The sequence below is a fragment of the Vigna angularis genome, chromosome 1, assembly GCF_016808095.1.
Source record: "Vigna angularis cultivar LongXiaoDou No.4 chromosome 1, ASM1680809v1, whole genome shotgun sequence".
Lineage (NCBI taxonomy): Eukaryota > Viridiplantae > Streptophyta > Magnoliopsida > Fabales > Fabaceae > Vigna > Vigna angularis.
This window is the reverse complement of record NC_068970.1, coordinates 61743289-61765706: the sequence shown is the minus strand read 5'-3', so window position 1 is coordinate 61765706 and position 22418 is coordinate 61743289. Positions and strand designations below refer to the sequence as shown.

The 22418-nt window shown below is 38.2% G+C and overlaps 1 protein-coding gene across 3 annotated transcripts; it reads left to right on the top strand.

Moving 5' to 3' along the window:
• The first annotated feature begins 476 nt into the window (after window positions 1–476).
• LOC108347372 (uncharacterized) lies at window positions 477–21405 on the top strand. Of its 3 annotated transcripts, XM_052874867.1 has the most exons (10): window positions 482–848; window positions 942–3530; window positions 3615–3718; window positions 4744–4860; window positions 8620–8689; window positions 10156–10944; window positions 12440–12642; window positions 13400–13526; window positions 20029–20235; window positions 20660–21405. In XM_052874867.1, the coding sequence occupies exons 1-10, from the start codon at window positions 687–689 to the stop codon at window positions 20801–20803; spliced, it is 4512 nt and encodes a 1503-aa protein (XP_052730827.1). In that variant the 5' UTR covers window positions 482–686; the 3' UTR covers window positions 20804–21405. The 3 variants fall into 3 exon arrangements, with proteins under 3 accessions (XP_052730830.1, XP_052730827.1, XP_017442050.1); XM_017586561.2 differs by lacking the exon at window positions 4744–4860; XM_052874870.1 differs by lacking the exons at window positions 13400–13526; window positions 20029–20235; window positions 20660–21405 and having other exon boundaries at window positions 477–848; window positions 12424–12621.
• The last annotated feature ends 1013 nt before the right edge of the window (window positions 21406–22418 follow it).

The window sequence follows — 22418 nt, the reverse complement described above, 5'->3', positions numbered from 1 at the left end:
AAATCAAACAAAACTAGTTTTTTAGTTATTAAACTTGGAAAAATGTATAACAATAAAAAATTATATCAAAGCAAACATTTTAAATAATCTTAATATTAACCTTGTCTTTTTCTGAATTCATAAAAAAATTATTAACCTTGTCTTGTTTTTAATTGATGAAAAATATTTTTAGAAATAATAAAATTTAAACCAATTCTTTTAAAATATATCCAGAATAACCGTCTTCATCATACTAATACTTTTGAAAGTATCATCTCTAAAAATGTAGTATGATTTGGTGAAACAAATTTGTCCAAATTGAAAGTCTATGTATCCCAAAAATTGAAAATTAATGGAAAGATGTGGACACGCGTTAATAAAAAATTAAAAAATGCGCCACTTTAAACTTTCCATAAATAAACATTCTATGAAAGTGGAACAAGGACATATATAATTTAGACCCAAAAAATAAATAGGTTGCTTTGGGGATTAAATAAACTGTGTTGTGTGTTAACTCTAGAGAAATAAAAAACGTGAATCTAACAATTACAAACTAGCAACAGCGAATAGAGTTCAAATCAAGTGTCCAAACCAAACCTTTTCGTTTAAAACCAAAACTCACGAATGGAGTGATAGAGTAATAATCAGACATGCGCTGTGTAGCGGTTATTCAAAAAAAAGCAATGAAGTGAGAAATTCGATTATCGATGAAGTGCAGATCGGTGGCGTGCATATGGTCCGGCACGCCGTTTCCTCACCGCGTCACCGCCGTCGCCGCTTTGACGGAACCACCGACGCCAACCTTTTACACAGCCGGATCGGATGGCTCCATCATCTGGTGGACCATCTCCAGTTCCGCTTCCACACCGGTATTTTCAATTTTTCTGTTCTCCTTTCCAATTATCAAATAATTATAACAACTATTTCTCCTTCAATCGCTAAGAGCCGCGTCGATTTTGCAGGAAGTTAAGGCGGTGGGCGTGCTGTGCGGTCACGGCGCACCGGTTACCGATCTCGCCGTATGTAGGCCAATTGCAGATGCAGGAAACGGTTATACTTCGAGTGCAAGTAAGTTCAGTGCGTTGATAAGTGCGTGCTGTGATGGTTTTCTGTGTGTGTGGAGCAAGAACAGTGGCCATTGCCGGTGCCGGAGGAAATTGCCGCCTTGGGTTGGCACTCCTCGTTTAATTAGAACCTTGCCTTCGACACCGAGATATGTGTGTATAGCGTGTTCTTTAGAGGGGAATGAAGGATTAATTGATAGAGAAACTCAGCCTAGGAAGCCTCCTAAATGCACTGTTCTTATTGTGGACTCCTATTCGCTTTCCATTACTCAAACTGTGTTTCATGGAAGTCTATCCATTGGTCCAATTAAGTTTATGGCACTGGTGTTGGGTGATGACGAGAAGAGAAACTCTGTGTTTGTGGCTGATTCGGCTGGGAGGCAGCAGATGGTTCCGATATCAGAGGATCGAGGGGAGAGCTTGGCGGGTTCACTTGGTGATAAAGGTCAATTGGAGACCTCTTTTTTCGACGAGGAATTGAGTAGTGTGGAGCAGATTGTTTCGGTTTTAACCTATGGGAATGTTGTTGCTTCAATATTGGAAGATCGGTGTGTCTTCAGGTTACTGAATCATAGTGTGATTGGAGAAGTTTCTTTTGTGGATAGCTTATTCAGTTTGGATCACGGTTCTATTCAAACACATGCTGTTGGTGGCATTTTTCTTGAGAATGATGATGTGGAGAATGTGTGCAACGGCAACGAATATGGAAACTCGATTACAGTACGATTTGTTGTGTGGAATAATGTAGGTTATGCAGTTATATATAATGTATTGTATCAGAATGATGTTTTCCAATGTGAACCTCTTTCTGAGATTCCTGGTACTCGTTATCAACCTGATATGAGATTATCTGTTTTTTTTCAACAAGTAAGTCAATATCTTGTATGCATCAAGTCAATTTGCTATAATTACGAGGACCCTTTACTATGGAGACCACTTGCCACAATGTGGTCATTGCATGATTTTAGTGATGAACCTGGTAGATTGTATCGTCAATGCAGAATGGTCGGTGATGATGTATCTTTCACTGGCTGGTTTGAGAAATCGACTCAGCTCAAGGGACTCGATGTACTTGAGACTACTTCTACTTTTGGTGTGAGTCCAAGTTCTGATATTGTAGACAACAAACAAGCTGGTACTGGAACTAATTGTTATGCTTACAAAGGGAAGGTCGTTTCTTCCTCCATGATCATCTCCGAGAACCTCTTTACTCCTTATGCTGTTGTATACGGTTTTTTAAGTGGAGAAATAGAGGTTGTAAGGTTTGGTTTGTTTCAAGGGATTTGCTTGGATGATACAAGTTCCAATCCTGATGAAAAGCCAACTGCTTGCAAACAGTTTTTCTCAGGACATACAGGTGCTGTACTTTGTTTGGCAGCACATCAAATGATGGGTAGTGCCAAAAGCTGGAATTTTAAGCAGGTTTTGGTGTCTGGAAGTATGGATTGCACGATTCGAATATGGGATCTTGACACTGGCAGTCTTATCATGGTAATGCATCATCATGTGGCTCCTGTCCGTCAAATTATTCTTGCTCCATCTTTGACTGTGCATCCTTGGAGTAATTGTTTCCTTTCAGTAGGAGAGGATGCATGTGTTGCTCTTATTTCTCTAGAGACTCTGCGAGTGGAGAGAATCTTTCCTGGACATATGAACTATCCTTCTAAAGTTTTATGGGATGGAGCAAGAGGTTATATTTCCTGTCTCTGTCAAACACATTACGGAACTTCTGATGCTACTGATGTATTATACATTTGGGATGTAAAGACAGGTTCACGTGAGCGAGTCCTACTTGGGACAGCTGCACATTCAATGTTTGATAATTTTTGTAAAAGCATCAGCAAGAATTCCGTATCTGGCACATTGCTGAATGGAAACACATCAGTCTCTTCCTTACTCCTTCCGATAGTTGATGATGCAAGGTTCTCTAACTCCCCCTTAAATCGTTCAGACAACTTGCTTACTTCATCAAGGTCGTCACCAAATATTTCAAATATGACTGAGCTGAATTCTTCCAAAACAAATGCAGGTAAAGAAATTTCAGTGAAGCCACATTCATCCTCTCAAATTGGTCTTTTGAGTAGCAAGCTTCCTATCAAATGCGCTTGCCCTTTCCCAGGGATAGTGTCTCTGTGTTTTGATCTTGCATCCTTGATGTTCTTATTTCAAAAGAATGAGTCCATTGAAAATGGTGGTGGCAAGCCAGTCAATATCAATTTGAAGCAGCAGGGAGTCCAGGAGCAAAATCCCAGCTACCATAATGCAGAAACTTTAGAGGGGCATGACTTGGTTAACCTATTTGAAGAATACTTACTTCGATATAGCTTGTCATATCTACATTCTTGGAGTGTAGACATAGAGCTTGATAATTTGTTGATAAGTGACATGAAGCTGATGAGACCAGAAAACTTCATCGTAGCTTCTGGTCTGCAGGGGGATAAAGGATCATTGACATTGACATTTCCTACTCAGAGTGCTAATCTTGAGGTAATATTTTGGACAGTACGTTGGGACTTATTTCTTTTATCTCTGTTTCCAACGGTTCCTGAGACATTAAAAACCATGTTTCAGCTCTGGAAATCATCATCCGAGTTTTGTGCAATGAGATCGTTGACAATGGTGTCCCTTGCCCAACGTTTGATTAGCTTGTCTCACTCTGGTTCGGCAGCCAGCAGGTATAGTGACAATTACATTAATAGAAAAGAAAAAACAAATCCAGTTATTTGTACTCTTACATCTTTTTGCTTTTATATGAAAATCTTTTAATCACAGCTTTTTATAATTTTTTTTTCTCGGAACCCTCTTTTTTTCCCTAAACTGAACTTATCTTAGAAACGTACTTTAAATTTAAATTTTATAAACCACGAGATGTTTTTTTAAATGCTACAAAGTTTCAAAGTTCTATTTGAGGTTCTTTTCTTCGCAAACTGGAAAAACCATCCATTTACTTATGTAGTTCCATGTGCTATGGATGTCATGTTATAGGTGGATTCTTGTTATTTTTTGAAACCTGCAGCTCCTTGAAGTTTTTCTTGCAACATATACATATTTTTTCATGAATAGAAAAATGATGAAAATAATATAAGATAAAAGATGCGCCCCGACTACCATGGCCAACAAGATATTTTGGATCCTACGTTGGCTTCAGTCGAACTGGTCAATAAGCAAGACAAGTTTGACATTTTTGTAAAATTCTGAATAGAAAAAGTATTCATCAGGTGTAGGATAAATAGTAGTAGGTTTTCCATGGCTGGTTTTGGTCAAAATCCCTTAATTTGTGCTGCAGTTAACATTTCCTTGAACAATTTTAATTACATAATTAGGAGATTTAATTAGTTTTCACAATTAGGATGATTAATAGGTTAACAATATATTTTATATTTATTATACAAGATCATTGATCTTGAATTATAGGGATAGACTATATCCATCATAACTTAAGATTTTCAGTTATTATGTCTATGTATTCTATTTGAGAGCAATTGCTCCTCTATGAATAACATACGAAACAATTTTTCTGACATGGTCTCAATGCTCTAAAATCCTTGGGAGCCTGTGTAATCTCTTGTGCAGCCTGCATTGCTGCAAAACAACATTCCTTTCTTTCTTCTGCTGTATTCACCTGCGTAGCATGCATTGCTGCAATAGCACAAACCTTTCTTTATTCCAATGTATTCATTCTAGGCCTGCATTACCATAGTTCAAACCTCAAAGATGTCCGATACACAGAAAACTCGACCCACCACAAAGTTCAGCACAAAGGAGATTGTAAAATTAAGGGGGTTGCTGGACACAATAACAAAACCTGCAGACTCAGGTAATTGCTCCTTAGCATTCGCATGTCATATTCTTTATTCCTATACACTCAATGCCTTAAATTCCTCTAAAGAAGTTGTTTGGGTAGTTGATTCTTGTGCCATAGACCACATGACTCAGTTATCTACTAGGTTTATATCTTATAGACCCTGTTCAATATAGAAAAGAATTTGGTTGGACCCCTTTTGATTAGGTCATCCATCATTCAGTACCCTACAAATTATGTTTCCTAATTTATTTTAAAAAGTTGACAAACAAATGTTTCATTGTGATACTCATGAATTTGTAAAGTACAAGTGTGTAATATCCTCGGAAAAGCTAAAGAATAGTAGTCTTATTCAACAACTCTCTAAATTTTCTCCAGACTTTAGGATAACAAATCATCTTGTACCTCGAGTCTTTGGTTATATATCCTCTTCCATGTTCATCCTAATCTTAGGGGAAAGCTTGATCCTTGAGCTATTAAGTGCATATTTATTGGTTACTTACCTACCAAAAGGCATACAAATCCCTCCAACAAGACAATTCTTGTGTTGTGATGTCACCTTTGATGAAAATACACTATATTTTCAACCTTATCTTCAGGGGGAAAGATCATGCATTGAAGATAAGTGTTAGAATATTTACCTATTTATCATTATTATATTATGTCTAGGGTTACCCTATTTATCATGATTATATTGTGTCTAGGGTTACTCTATTTATCATGATTATATTGTGTCTAGGTTACCCTATTTATCATGATTATATTGTGTCTAAGGTTACCCTAATTATCATGTACTCTTTATCAATTTATTTTTATAAATAGAAGATTATGAGAGGGATCAATCAAGCCCTCTAGAATTATTTTAGTTTAATTCTCAAGTTGGTATCGGAGCAGGTTGTCTGAATCTTTTCTGCCTTTGCCGCCGGTGGCCCGTGGCCGCTGCCACCGGTGGCCTTAAAAATTTCACCTTTTCTTAAATACCTCAATGAGCAGTCCTGTTCTGGTTTCTATCTAGTCTCCAAACCCTAGTTGTTGTCCGCAATTGTCCGGCACTGTTTGTCGCTGTCTGGTGTCGTTTGTCGTTGTCTGGTGCCATTTACCGTTGGCACTATTTTTCCACTGTGAGGAGCTGTCCACATAAGTTTGTCACCATCAACCTCTGTTTCCTGTCATTCCGACGTCGTCCGCTAATGCCCGCCACCGACCACCGCCACAGTTTAGTCTGGCGACCAATGGATCTAGATTGCCTCCTTGAGCCATGGTCAACCCTGCCTGTGTCAAGGGCTAGTTCTCATCCAAGCACTGCCACGTGCGCCACATTTGTTCAACCTCCGTCGCTGCTACCGTCTTGTTTTCTCTGGCAAAGTTAGGGGTTTTGTGTGCATCGAGGAGCGCGACCCATCCCTGGTTGTCGTTGCCTCATTCTCCTCCACATGCAACGTCACGCACGACTTCTCTACGATCAGCTTCCAGCGTGTGTTTGTCACGCGCCACCTTTCCGGTGTCGAAATTACACTGTGACACTGCCATTCGTCTCGCTGGAGCCTCCTGAGTGCATTTTGGTCCTTGTTTCTTAGTTTTGGTGGTTGTAACTGAGACCTAGGGTTTTCTCCTTTGGTTGTTTTGGAACCCTAAGTCCTTCAAATCTCTGTTTCATCATTGTTTGACTCATCGAATCATGTTGAGTCCATACACGTCCTTGGTTCCTGATTTCAAAGTCAGCAGACCGCTCTTGACGCCACTTCGTCACTTTCAATCGTTATTGGTCACTTTCTCCTTGGGCCCGAGTCTAGTTTGTTTAGCCCGTAGTTCTTGTGATACAGTGTTAAGTATCACCATTTGGGAGTAGTCCAGCACAAAACCTTTGGACCTCCAACCTATCTTTGGTCTTTAATGTCATCATAAGTCTCAATCTTTGTTCCTCGAATCTGTCATCCTTACAGTTCTCAACACAATCCAACCATGGTTCCTAGTGGTGCTTTGATGAATAAAGGAGACCATTATGACATTCCACCTTCACAGTTTCCGTCGTTCGCCGTTAGGGGAGTATGTTTCAGTCACTACAGACCCCCATCAGTCAATGATGGCAGTTTAGTCCCTGCAGTATGTTTTTGTCCATTGCAGGCCCCATCCTTACTTGATGACAATTTAGTCCCAGCAGGCTCTATCAGTCAGTGATGACAATTTAGTCCCTGCAGGCAATTTAGTCCCTGCAGGCCCCATCAGTCAGTAATGGCAATTTAGTCCCTGCAGTAAGGGAGAGTATGTTTCCAGCCACTAGTTAGACACTAGTCAGAGGCCCCAACTAGTTAGAGATGACAGTCCCTGCTTTCAGCCACTGCAGGCCCCAATTAGTCAGAGATGGCAGTCCCTGTAGTTTTGTCGCTTACCGCCACTGCAAGCCCCAACTAGTCAGAGATAGCAGTCCCTGCATTTTTTTCGCTTTTAGCCATGCAGGCCCCATCCTTATTTGATGACAATTCAGTCTCTGCAGTTTTTCGTTGTCTACCACTCAACATTCACTTTTGATGGAAATCAACTTTGTCAAAGTCACCCTACTTGAAGGTTCATGGTGCTAGATGAAGTTTTGTGGTTGTGCAATATTATTCTCCATAAGCTTATGAGCCGTCTCTTTGGTTACGACATTCTCTCTTGATGATCTGAAGCATACATGCATCTTGTTCGAAGCCAAAGTTACCACGTCTATTGTCTCGACATTTTAGACAAGTTGATTTTGTTGGATTGAGTTTATTTATTTCAAGCTTGGCACATACAATCTGTATGCTCTAGCTTGAGGGGAGTGTTAGAATATTTACCTATTTATCATTATTATATTATGTCTAAGGTTACCGTATTTATCATGATTATATTGTGTCTAGGGTTACTCTATTTATCATGATTATATTGTGTCTAGGTTACCTTATTTATCATGATTATATTGTGTCTAAGGTTACCCTAATTATCATGTATTCTTTATCAATTTATTTTTATAAATAGAAGATTATGAGAGGGATCAATCAAGCTCTCTAGAATTATTTTACAGTTTAATTCTCAAGTATAAGGATAATTCAATCTTGACAGAAAACCTCATTTTCCCAAAAATTAAGTCTCATTAATACTCTATCATCCATTGAGTCTAATACTTCACCATCTATTGAGTCTAGTCCTAATACTTCACCTTCTATTGAGTCTAGTCCTAACCGGTTATTCATTTTAGTCTATTATTGGCAAGTTGGGAATGGATGACATCCACTCACCAACTTGAGGGGGAGTGTCAGAATCCCTTGATCTATGTTGCAGTTAATATTTCCTTGTACAATTTTAATTACATCATTTAGCTGACTTAATTTCATTTGATAATTAGGAGGATTAATAGGCTGACAATATATTTTATATTTATTGTACAAGATCGTTGATTCAGAATTGTAGGGAGGGATACATTATATCCATCATAAATTAGGATTTTTAGTTATTATGTCTATGTATTCTATTTAATAGCAATTGCTTCTCTATGAATACTGTCAAAAACAGTTTTTCTGACAGTTTTTCATGATGCTTGCAAAGATTCTGTCCCTATTATGTTATATTTTTGCCCTCTTACTAATTTTACTTTTACTGTTTGGGTAATGGTATTTTTGTGCAGTTTAGAATGTAGTAACACCTTTTTAAAGCCGAATTCTTTAATTTATTAAACAATTAGTCTTAAATTATTTTCTAAAAATGCACTCAGTTTGAAAAAATATGCTGATGATTGATAGTATCATATGTATGCAGTGCTTTAGCAGCCTTTTATACTCGGAATTTCTTGGAAAATTTTCCAGATGTGAAGCCACCTTCATTACAGGTTGTAATATGTAAACGTGCTTTTGTAGCTTTATAATTTTATTTGCAATTGATTTTATGCATGTCCTATATTATTTGTGTTGTGAGCTTGTGAAGAATAACTTACGACGCATCACACTGCATTAGACATGAGCCAACTCTCAATAAAAGAATAAGATTTGGAGGGATATTCCAGAAGAAAAAAAATAATAGGAGACTAGTGGTTAGGTTTAGGTGGTTTCAAGGGCAGTGAGGAGGTTACATAGTTAAATTAGGTAAATTGTAATAGGAATGTATCTTTTTGGTAAATAATCAAAACTAAGATTTTCAGTGGGAGGAGGGAGTGCCAAGGATTCTTCCTCTTGTATTCTACATTTTCAATACTGATATCCTCCTTTCTACCTTTCTCTTTCTTTCCTATTCCTTTTAAGTTCTTGTGAATCCTTTGCAGTTGTTCTGTTTTAGAATCTTATCTTTTATTTCTTTCACAATATCTGTTATTGCTATTTTCTTCATTTTACATTCTTTTAAGTCAATCTTTCTGGTGTAGAGCTGCACATATTCAGAAATGTATCTTGTAAATTCATTTCTCAAAGAGGAAAAGAGTTACAATTCAGTGTAGTTCAAGCAGTTCGATTTAGAAGTAAATCATTTTTTTTTTAAAAAAAGTAAACTAAAATAATAGTTCATCTTTTTTCAGAACAATTGTAATTCAGTACTAATGTGGTTCAGTTCAATTTTGTAATAGACCTAGTTGTGAGGCACGAGTATTTCAGAAGTAGTACCACATACGTTAGGTACTTTTGAGGATACAAATGGCTGGAACACAAGTTACAATCCTCTCCTCCTCCACTTCCAATAAAAACTGCATCATTATGCTGCAATTTTCCCTAAACAAATAGGAGGCAGTTGAAGGAAATGGATTATAGCAAGGACAAAACCCTCAATTGTTTTGCCTTTGTTGTTTGATTGTTCCTGTTTCTTGTTTTTCTTAAATTTCCTTTTTGAGGAAAAATTTTGGTTTCAAATACCTAATTGGCCATTGAATGCTGTCCATTGTGTGTTTCCTAGAATAAGCTGCTCTAAAGGGAGTTTGTTTTCTGAAGGTTTTAGCTGCATTAAAAATTAGTGGGTTGATTAATAATATGAACTTTTAATTCAATTGAGGGTGGATACTCCCTTACTTTCTCACTTAAGAAACAGACTCAATTTAGGCCAGCTTTGTCCATGTTTCTTGTGTTTTTGAGGTAGCTTAAAATCTGGCAGTTTAGTCTATTCTCTTAGTTGCAGCATAACATTTTATGAAAGCTATTTTTTATTTGTATTTTTGTTCCATGATCTTACTGGAATGATCAATTCCAATACTTGATTAATATTTTTTGTAGTTTGTCATATTATGGGCGGTGGACTGTGCCCATGCCCTGTGGTATTGAAAAACTTCCTTATTACTTGATTTCAACTTCTGAAGGCTATCTCCTCTTTTTGCAGCTCTTGGTGGCTTTTTGGCAAGATGAAAGTGAACATGTGCGTATGGCTGCACGCTCTATATTTCACTGTGCTGCCTCTCATGTTATTCCTCTACCTCTATGCAATTTGAAACCTACTGAGTCAAACGATATGAGTTTCCATACTGGAAGTCGAGACAGGCATAACCTAGGAAACAAGCGGGAAGAGAGTATATCTCCTAAGGTAGAAAAACAAGGAGTTTCCCAAGATGAGGAATCCAAGATACTTGCTTGGCTAGAATCATTTGAAGTGCAAGATTGGATTTCTTGTGTTGGTGGAACTAGTCAGGATGCAATGACATCTCACATTATTGTTGCTGGTGCACTGGCTATCTGGTATCCTAGTCTTGTAAAGCCAAGTCTTTCCAGGCTTGTTGTTCATCCATTAATGAAGTTGGCTATGGCTATGAACGAGAAGTATAGCTCCACTGCTGCTGAGCTCCTTGCAGAGGGCATGGAAAGTACATGGAAAGAATGCATTGTCTCTGAGATTCCTCGTCTGATTGGGGATATTTTTTTCCAAGTAGAGTTGAGTGGCCCATCTTCCAAGTCAGTGAAAGAAATATCGGATGCATCTTTTTCTATTAAAAAGACATTGGTGGAGGTTCTTCTTCCAAGTTTGGCTATGGCTGATATAACAGGCTTTTTGGCTGTGATTGAAAGCCAAATTTGGTCTACTGCATCTGATTCACCTGTCCACATGGTGTCCTTGTTGACTCTCATAAGGATCATGCGTGGTTCTCCAAAGAATTTGGCTCAATACCTTGACAAGGTTTGTGAAAACACTTGTTGCTAACACTAGCCTTATTTTTATTAATCTTTCTGGTAGATTCATCTTACTGCGTCTAATTCTAGTTTGATTTTTCACTTCACCTCATGTTTTTGGTTAGGTATCTACCTCAAGACTTAATTTACACTTTTAATTTTTTTGGCTTCAATCCACCTTTGATCCTCAAAGTTGTGACTTTACAATTTTGGACTCTACAAATTTAATTGCACATTTGGTCCTTTAGTTATCAAAATTAACTAATTCTGATCCTTTACTAATATGTCATCCAATCGCTAATAAAAAATGCTAATGTTTCTGTTCCTAATATTAGGTGTTAAACCTTGCTATTAATATTATGCATGAATAAATAGCTAACAATGTTATCATAATTGGACACACCAGTAGTATTTTCTGTTAGCAATTGAATTCAATGGTGGAGCAAACTTGCATGATTTGGAAAAATTAGTGGACTAAATGTGCAATTAAATTTTTATTGGGACCAAATGTTGGATCTTTACATATCTGTAGGGACCAAAAGTCGTTAAGTCTATTTCTATTCTTATCTTATTATTTTTCAATTTCTGTTTTCTAGACGTGAATCCTTGAAATTAAACATTTTAGCATATATTCCTTTTGGTGAATGACTATTTTTGGAGAGAATTATATCCAAGGAGCATTTGCTTTTCAACAATGATACTTTATTATTTAAATGTGAATTTTATTTTTAGAAAATAAAATATTTTTTCCGTTGTGATATCAGATGTGTTTGTTGCTGTGGTAAAGGGAGGCTGAAAAAGTTATAGGCAAAATGATTGTTGTAATTAGAGGAAAATCTTCCGAATTAGAAACAATATCTGTAAAATCTTCCTAATTAGAGAAAATATATGTAGAATCTTTTAGATTGTTTTTTAGTATATTGTTTTCTTATTTTTCTTTTTTGGAAGATTAGATTGTTACAAATAGGTGTAAGGAGAATGTAATAGATATGAATGATTATAATAAAATTCATTCTCTTTTCAAGTATGATCAAGAAAGGTTTAAAGGTTAACAAACAGGCATGATTTGAGACAAAACATCAGGGTATCCTTTTATCCATGTAACTAATCTCACTAGCGGGAAAAACCTTTGTTGTAGTTTTCTTACTTATATACTAATGTTGACAGCTTGAACTATTTGGTATTTATGCTGTGCAAACTGAACCTTATCAGTATCTGTCAGTTCTTCATTTTAGATATGCATTTGTTTCATTTTGATATTGTGTACTTTCTTATAATGAATTTCCTATTCTTATCTCTTTCATTACTTATTTCTGTTCTTTTTCTATTCCTGACGGTTGGGAGCAGACTGATTCTTGTATTTTGAGAGGCTATCATCTGTTCGTACTGAAACATATGATTTTCTAGTATTTCTGTCTTCCCCATTAGATTTAAATTCATACTGCTTATTTGTTTTGAAACATTGAAGCATGAATTTTTGTGACAGTGCGTCAGATCTGCAGGTGGTCAACTTCATTTTACAGACTATAGATCCTAGCAACTCAGTCATGCGGAAGGCATGCTTCCAAAGTTCAATGACAACTTTCAAGGAACTTGTACGTGTATATCCCATGGTGGCTGTCAATGATTCATGGACCAAACTAGCAGTTGGAGATGTGATTAGAGAAGTTAACAACGCAAACATCAGGGTTTATGATATGCAAAGGTATTAGGATTCAGATATAGATTGTAATTATTGATTTCGGAATGCGTTCAGGCTGAAATGTTGAAATATCCTCCAATTTCTGTCTCTCTTGTACTTGAGAGAAGTGCACTTGATTTTATGCCATTTATATATTATATGCAGGGTGGGAAGATCAAAGAAATAAAAACCATTAGAAGCACCTAGTAGAATTAATTAAAAATTTGAAGGGAAAAAATAACAATAATAATATATTTAAAGGGGTGAAAAACAAGGTGTCAGTCTAGCTAAGATGCCAAAATATATAGTGTTGCCTAACATGACGTTGTATACTTGCTGCTTAGTCTTACCCCTGATTTTATCTTAAGTAGCTGACTGGTATTTTTTTTTTTTGCTTTGATGGTATTCTTCAACATCATATTCAGAGAATGATGGAGAAAATCACCAGATCTAATACGTACGGTGGCATTTGTAAATCATTGTGACAGTTTTAATTTTCATTTTCAAATAATGTGACTAAAATGATAATTTATAATTAGTACCATCATTACCATGGTTAGGCTATGGTGATATAGACAATTTCTTAAGAACTTTTAAGGTTTGTACCTACATTCCTATTTTATACGATAATGGCATGTATAACTTGTTCTCTTCTTTTCTTTCGCACTTCTATGGTTCCCTTTTTGAAATTTCTGGTTCAAAATGTTGTCATGTGTTTCTTGTCTCTTAGATATCTGGAGATAAAAGTTTCCTAAATGGAGAGCCTTCGTTTTTTATGCAGTGTGACAATGATAAAGGTTTTAGATGCAAGTGGGCCTCCTGGACTTCCAACTCTACTCCCAGCATCATTATCAGGAACAATGTTGACCACTGCTATTTCAGCACTGAGCTTTTCACCAGATGGAGAGGTACTGACAAATTATGCTGATAAAAAACCTTGACTACTTGGTGTTTCATGATATGATTTACTTAGCAGATTTTGGATTACCTAACCTAATAATTATATATCTAAAGGTTTGATCTTATTCAGAATCTTAATTATATTAAACAAACTATAAACTCTGATATATCTGTGACCGAAATATGGGCTGCTACTGGTTTCAGATCATATGTATGCTGTGATAATGTGATTAATAAATTCAGTTGGGAATTACTGACTACTCAGAAGAGCAATGTTCCTGACAGACTTCCTTGTGGCTCTGTTAGACAATTAAAAGTGTATGTGAGGAGGAATAAAAGGGGAGAAAGTTAGTGGCCGGGTAGAGGGGGAAATCTGTTAGAGGAAAGATGGTTAGTTTGTTAGAAGAGAGAGAGGGAATATAAATAACAAACAGATTTGAGAGAGAGAGGGGAGGATTTTGGGTATTGAGACTGGACCTCTTGGCCAGTGGAGAAAGGGAGGCTTCCTTGGAAGAGATAGTATACTTGTATTTCCTTTTTCTACACATTACATCAGAAATAGAAATACATATTCATATCTATTCATCCATACTTGCTTACTGTTGAGTGTGTGGGTGAGTTTGAAATTGTTGTTCGGCTCCTTGAACAAAGGAACCTAACAGATTTGGTCCGACCTGCCGGATCTGCTCGGAGGGAAGAGGAGTGAGCTATATCAGAGAAGAATGGAGGGACGAATGGGGGCTATGGAATCGACGGTGGAAGAGTTGAAGGCAGAAATGCGAGCAATGACTCTCGAGTTTCGGCGAGCCTTAGGACGACGCTCTGGAAATCGAGATAGGAGTTCTGAAGGGAGTCGTAATTTTGTCAATGGTGATCGAGAACGAAGGTCAACGGAGAGCACTGATGATGAATCGGATGACCGAGGCGAAGTACAACGTAGCTAGATGAAGCGCGTTGAGCTCCCAACTTTTGAAGGTACTGATCCTACTGGGTGGATAGAGAAGGCTGAGAAGTTTTTTGACATCCAGGGAGTAACGGAGAAAGAGAAGATGAAGTTAGTGTATATTTGTATGGACGGAGGCGCTAATTACTGGTTCCACTTCTGGCAGAAGAAAACTCGACACCCAACGTGGAAGTCGTTTAAGGAGGCATTGACGCGGAGGTTCGGAGGACGGAATCGAGGAACTGTTTTTGAGAAGTTGGTCGCTGTGCGACAGCGAGGGGACGTAGATGAGTATATCCAAGAGTTCGAAGTACTCGTGGCGCAGGCAACCGGAGTAACTGAAGATCAATTACTGGGGTATTTCTTCGCAGGTTTGCAAGAGGGATTACGTAACGCCGTGAGACCGCATGACCCACGCGACTTGTTGACGGCGATGAAGCGAGCTCGGGACGTCGAACAAGTGGGGTTGACATCGCGGGGGAGTAGTGGAGCTGGAGGAAAAGGAGGGGTGACGTGGGGGAGATACTCCGCGAGTTCAGGGACGGTGGCGAGGACGGAAACTTTTCGTGGGCCGTCGGAAGGGTCGGTGAATGGTAGCGGAGGGCCAGGGATAAAGAAGGACGTTAGTGCGAATACCATGATTTCAAAGGCTGGTAGTAGTGGAGGAGGAAACGCAGGACGGGGCGTCAGGACTTTACCATACCCAGAATACATTAAGCGGCGTGAAGAAGGACGCTGCTTCCACTGCGGCGGACCCTACATCCCGGGCCATCGTTGTGCAGAACGGAGCATGCGGGTCATGATTTTGGCGGAGGAGGATGAAGAGGAAGAGGCGGAGGAGAATGTCGTGGTAGAACAGATGACGATGGAGTTGTCGGGATTGTCCGCCGGTGGACTCTCACAATCTAACACGATGAAGCTGCAAGGTTGGGTGCAAGGGAAGAAAGTTCTGGTGCTAATCGATAGTGGAGCTACCCATAGTTTTATATCTACCAAATTGGTGAAAGAGTTGGGTCTGGAGTGCACCGACACACGCCTTTATAAAGTATGTTTAGGGGATGGACAAAAGAAAGTGACCAGCGGGTATTGCACAGGAGTCCCTGTGTTATTAGAAGGCTTAGAAGTTAGAGATAAATTTTATCTCTTTGAATTAGGCGGTGTGGACGTAATACTGGGAATTACGTGGTTAGCATCCCTGGGAGAGATAAAGGTGGATTGGGGACAGCTCATCATGAAGGTGGCGCATGGAGGGGAAGAAGTGGAGATAAAGGGTGATCCAGCCTTGACACGTAGGGTGGTGACTCCAGAAGCACTTATTAAAGAAAAAGGGATTGAAATTATGACCTTAGTGTGGAGTTTAAGCCAAACAGAATTGATGGATGAGGAGATAGAAAAGAGTGGCTTAACGCAGGATGAGGAGGTAGAATTGGCACAAATTCTAAGTGATTTTGAAGGGATATTCAGAGACCCCCAAGGACTACCACCCGAGAGGAGAGTTGATCACAGAATTCCCTTGAAGGAGGGCAGTGAACATGTTAATGTGAGGCCATATAGGTACCCCATGGCATGAAAACAGAGATAGAGCGTCAGGTGGAGGAGATGCTGAATTTGGGCATTATTAGACCCAGTAACAACCCTTATTCTAGTCCTGTAATATTGGTAAAAAAGAAGGATGGAAGTTGGAGGTTTTGTGTGGATTATAGGGCATTGAACAGAGTAACAGTGGCTGATAAATACCCTATTCCAGTCATTGAGGAGCTGCTGGATGAACTTCAAGGAGCATCATATTTTTCAAAAGTTGATTTGAAGGCTGGGTATCATCAGATAAGAATGAAGAGTGAAGACATTCCAAAAACTGCTTTTCGGACACATCAAGGGCATTATGAATTCCTTGTGATGCCCTTTGGGCTAACAAATGCCCCAGCTACATTCCAAGACATGATGAATTCAGTATTAAGGCCGCTGTTGAGGAGGTTCGTGTTAGTATTTTTTGACGATATACTCGTCTATAGCAAGACTTGGGAGGACCACTCACAACACCTAACGCAAGTCTTAAAAGTCTTGGCTGAACATAAACTTTTTGCAAACAGAAAGAAGTGTGAATTTGGAAGAAGACAAGTGAGGTATTTGGGACACAAGATCTCGGCAACAGGGGTGGAAATGGATAAAGAAAAGGTTGCAGCTGTTTTGGAATGGCCAGAGCCCAAAAACATCAAGGAGTTGAGAGGATTCCTTGGGTTGACTGGGTATTATCGAAGGTTCATTAGAAACTATGGAAAAATAGCTAAACCCCTTACTGATTTGTTGAAAAAGGGAATGTTTAAATGGTCTACAGAAGGAGCAGTGGCTATGCAGAAGCTTAAAGAAGCCGTGACTACAACTCCAGTATTGATTCTCCCTGATTTTAATCAAACATTTGTTGTAGAGTGTGATGCTTCAGGTACCGACGTTGGGGCAGTTTTGTCACAGAAGAACAAACCCATAGCCTTCTTTAGTAAGGCATTATCTGAGTCCTCTTTGACCAAGTCCGTTTATGAGAAGGAATTAATGGCACTTGTGCTTGCTATACAACATTGGAGGCCATACTTTTTGGGTCAGAAGTTTACTGTCCTTACGGATCAAAAAAGTTTGCGTTATCTACTGGAACAACGCATTACAACTCAAAGTCAACAAAATTGGCTAGCTAAGCTTCTGAGGTACGAATTTGAAATTAAATACAGGACAAGTGCATCTAATCGTGTGGCTGATGGGCTATCCAGAAAAGGAACAGAAGAGGAGGAAACAGAAAAGGTGTTACAGATGATATCTAGACCATACTGGTCTAAATTTCAAGAAATCATGGAGGAGGTGGAGAAGGATGAGAGTTTAAAGAAGGTGCTGGAGGAAATAAGGGCAGATCCTAACTCTCACCCAGCTTACACGTTGGAGCATGGAAGATTACATTACAAGGGGAGACTTGTATTGTCGGCAAAATCTGTTTGGATACCTAGATTGTTGGCTGAATTCCATAGTAGTGTCACAGGAGGACATTCAGGGGTTTATAGAACCTATAGGAGGGTGGCACAATCTTTGCATTGGATAGGAATGAAGAAGACCGTTACAGATTTTGTGGCTGCATGTCTAGTTTGCCAACAACACAAGTACTTGGCAGCCTCTCCCCAAGGGTTGTTGCAGCCTTTACCTATACCTCAAGCAATCTGGGAGGAGATTAGTATGGATTTTATAGTAAAATTACCCAAATCTCATGGGTTTGATACTATACTAGTGGTGGTGGACAGACTCAACAAATATGGCCATTTTATCCCTGTTAAACACCCTTATACAGCCAGGTTAATAGCTGAAATGTTCGTGAAGGAAGTGATTAGGCTTCATGGGATACCTATGACTATTGTCAGTGATCAAGACTCCACATTCTTGAGTGCTTTTTGGAGGGAGATTTTCCACCTACAGGGAACACAGCTGAACATGAGCACTGCTTATCATCCAGAGTCGGATGGACAAACTGAAGTTTTGAATAGGGTGCTGGGAACTTACTTGCGCTATTTTAGTTCTGAACAGCCCAAGATTTGGAGTACAGTATTGCCTTGGGCGGAATTTTGGTACAACACTAGTTACCAAGGAGCATCCAAATGCACACCTTTTGAAACTGTATATGGACGACCCCCTCCAACTCTTACACGTTTCATTCCTGGGGAAACAGTGGTGGAGGCAGTGGCACAAGACCTACAAACCCGAGATGAAGCTTTGACACAACTGAAATATCATCTGGCCAGAGCTCAGGACCAGATGACACACTACGCCAACAAGAAGCGGAGGGAAGCCAAGATCCAAGAAGGAGATTGGGTATTCCTTAAAATCAGGCCTCATAGACAGACCTCTATGCCCACACGGTTACACCCAAAGTTGTCTGCACGGTATTATGGACCATTTTTGGTGGAGAAACAAATAGGACCTGTTGCTTTTCGCTTGCAGTTACCAGAAACATCAAGAATACACCCTGTATTCCATGTTTCCCAATTGAAACTAGCCATAGGAGATCATCCGGTGGAAGGACATCTCCCAACTGAATTGCAAGATGATAAACCTATGTACACTCCTCTGAAAGTGTTACAGCGCAGGAACCAGCAGCAGCAAGGAGAGGAGATTCCCCAAGTTTAATACAATGGAAAGAAGGTGGTTTGGATGGTGCTACTTGGGAGGAGGAACATTACATCCGACAGCAGTTCCCTGACTTCAACCTTGAGGACAAGGTTGATCTTGGAGAGGAGGGTAATGTTAGACAATTAAAAGTGTATGTGAGGAGGAATAAAAGGGGAGAAAGTTAGTGGCCGGGTAGAGGGGGAAATCTGTTAGAGGAAAGATGGTTAGTTTGTTAGAAGAGAGAAAGGGAATATAAATAACAAACAGATTTGAGAGAGAGGGGAGGATTTTGGGTATTGAGACTGGACCTGACCAGTGGAGGAAGGGAGGCTTCCTTGGGAGAGATAGTATACTTGTATTTCCTTTTTCTACACATTACATCAAAAATAGAAATACATATTCATATCTATTCATCCATACTTGCTTACTGTTGAGTGTGTGGGTGAGTTTGAAATTGCTGTTCGGCTCCTTGAACAAAGGAACCTAACAGGCTCCCCCATCCATTTTCGTTCACTATATTGTTTTTTATGATTTGAGTAAGCTTTTCGCATTGGTTCACTTTACTTGATTGGACCCATTTAAATAAGATGAAAACCTTTCTTTCACATATATTCTTTTCCAAAAATCTGAGTGCACTGTTAACCAGAGAAAGCACTCTTGTATGAGCATAGTGCCTATAGGTAGAATCATGACAGAACATTATAGCGTCATAAATCATTTGATCCATGGAGTTGACCCATTCTGGTGAGGAAAGGCTGGATTGTTGTTTTCTGCTGGAACATACACTTCGAATTTAAAAGAAAATGTTTGAAAACTTGTTTATTTTTTATTCAGAAGGAGAAATGCATCGGAGTATGTGTACCATGCACCAGAACTTAGGGGTAATAATTTCCAATTCGTTCCAAAAACATGTTCTGTATGGATATTATTAGGAAGTTTGCGAAGGTTTGCTTTAGTCTCTGCGCTCTGCAAGGATCAGGATTACACGAACATCCAAACTCTTTCTATTGGAGAAAGAATATTTGTGAACTTTTAGGAAGTAATGATCAAGAAAGGGGTAAATTTTTTAGTTCCTACCCTTCTGGTCAAATAAAAAGATTCCTAACAAAAGTGCTACACTTTCTAACACATTACCTATTATTGCTTACAAAATAAGGAGCTGAACTTATTAAATAAGATATGGAACCCTCAAAATAATTTGATTTTCAATAAATATCAACGAATAACAGTGTGTTCAAGAATATTAGAGAATGTGCTGCTAGTATTTTCTTTTCCCTGATTATTAATAGCGCCTTTAATTTCTGCCTATTTTATGCCAAATAGTGTTTCTTCTTTATCGATCTATTTGCTTCAAGATTGGTACTTATTGTCAGCATCTCAAACTGATATTTCTTTCCCACCTATACCCCAATATTCTTCACTGTTAGGGGCTGGTGGCTTTTTCCGAACATGGACTACTGATTAGATGGTGGTCACTGGGATCTTTCTGGTGGGAGAAACTCAGCCGGAACTTTGTTCCTGTCCAGTGCACCAAACTAATATTTGTTCCTCCTTGGGAAGGATTTTCTCCTAATTCTTCAAGAACAAGCATAATGGCCAATATTTTGGAAACTGACAGGCTGCAGAACTTTCAGGTAATCTTTATATATAGATTTATGTGTGTGTATGTGTGTGTATATATATATATATTTCATACTGAAGCTATTTACATCCAGCGAATGAGCCTAGAACCCGATCTTCAACTGAAACTGATACCTGCCAGGAAGATATAATGAGTTGTATGAATTTATATTTAGCATGAAAATTCGACTGCCAAGCTGGATATTATTAGTTTAACTAGGTAAATGATGAAAGCATAATAGAAAGTTGTTTGAAAGCATACTAAAATACATTCAATTGGTTGAGATGCATGAATATAAATGGTAGATAGATCGGGATGAAAACGTTCATTTTACCATTTTCATTAGGAGTCATGAGGTCATTAATTAATTAAGTCATCTACCATGTCAAAAAGTTTATTTCTTATATTGAGAAATAGCACCTATATTTTCTTTGTAGGATAATGCGAGGGATTCAAATCACGGGGACAGTCCAAAACAATTGCTTCATAATTTGGATCTCTCCTATAGACTAGAATGGGTTGAGGGGCGGAAAGTACTTCTTACAAGACACGGTCATGAATTGGGCACTTTTCAGTTATAAGCGTCTACTAGTACCGATTCTTAGAAATTCTTGCTGAGAATTTTCATTGATTCCATAATTTAGTTGAGGCTGTCATGAAACAACACTATAGCTTCTATAGCCAGCCCAAACTAGCAACAGAAGATTTTTTGCTAGCTATACTAGCATAGTAATTGAAAAGTTATTATGTGGAGCTCCTATAATTTGAGACACAGCCTTTGGAGGATTTTTAAAGAACAGCTTGATGATATCACTATAAGGAGCCAATTGGATGTCCGTAGTATGAGTTGAGATACTTTGGCTATCTTTTGGATGAAATACTGGGAAAAGGAAGAAGTAAGCCTTTCAATATAGGAACTACGAACTTATTTGCATTTGGGGTGCCAAGTAATTACTAAGTTATTCAAAATGATTAACCATTCCGGTTGACTATTTGGTCTCATAAGTTAAGTAGTTTCTGAAGTCCCCGAAGAATAATCTTGAAAAATTAGTCTTCACATATTGTGTAATCTTTATATGGACAGAAATTACGTTGATCTCTCCCCAATTTTTCGGAGAGCATCCCCTTAAATTTTGTATAGATCTCTGGCTTCTCATGCAATTTGAGTATTTTTTTTTCTTTTTCTGAGTATCACTTTGATTTGATCATGCTCACGTAATATTGTAAACGAAAGGAAAACAAATAAGACAAGAAGGCCACGATTACGTGTGGTAGTTATATGTAAAAATAACAAGATTATTATATATCAATGTAGCTTTATTTATACCTCCTTGGTTGGGCAAGTTGAATTACTATAATGAAATAGAGTGAAGGATAATTATTGAACTCCACCGTCATTCAATACAAGACTTGTGAGATCTCAGGTGAGACCCTTTTTTAGAGAAACCGCGTGAACATGCTGGATGATCCAAGAATAGTGAGAAAGGGAGATACCAAGAAAGATTATTTTACATTATAGTAATTCGTTGTCGATCAATCTCAACGAGTCAATATATATTTTTAGTTCTTTACAGAAAGAATGGATGAGCTGTTTACATGGCTATAGCCTGATAGCCAATTCAAAAGTCCAATAGTTCCTTTTGGAAAACCCAAGGTTGAAGTCAATTGTCTTTGTTAAACCGTAATTTCTGTGATATTTAGTTACGAAAAACCTTTAAGTCAACATCCCGCTGTTACGGGTTTGTCACTGAAAGGCATCGTTGTACGTGGAATTGTTTACCTGTTCTTTCTCACTTTAATAAAATGTCACCTACTCTTAACTTTTGCGAAAACTATACCTATCAAGCTATATACCCCCTTTGAATTATTTTTTTTTCATAACAACCTAACATCATTACCTTCCATAACACAACCATTACAAGTGCAATCCTACAACCTACACTTTTGAGGGACTGAGATTTCAGGAGTTTAGTTTCGAAAACTTCGAGGTTAGTTAGTTATAACTCACTGTTTTGTAAGTAATTATTATTTGTTTAACGTGTTGTATTACATAACTTGGCAGATTAATATATATATTAAAGATATTATAAAAAAAATGAATGATAAATATTAAGATTAAAATATAACATTCAGATATGAATTTATTTATGCTAAATTATAAAATTAATAAAGTAATTTATTTGTGATGTACTTAAT

Coding starts and splice junctions, on each gene's coding strand:
- LOC108347372 (XM_052874867.1), top strand. CDS start 687: ATGAAGTGCAGATCGGTGGCGTGCATATGGTCCGGCACGCCGTTTCCT. Junction 4,861..8,619: donor AACAAAACCTGCAGACTCAG/GTAATTGCTCCT, acceptor ATATGTATGCAG/TGCTTTAGCAGCCTTTTATA. Junction 20,236..20,659: donor ACAGGCTGCAGAACTTTCAG/GTAATCTTTATA, acceptor TTTTCTTTGTAG/GATAATGCGAGGGATTCAAA.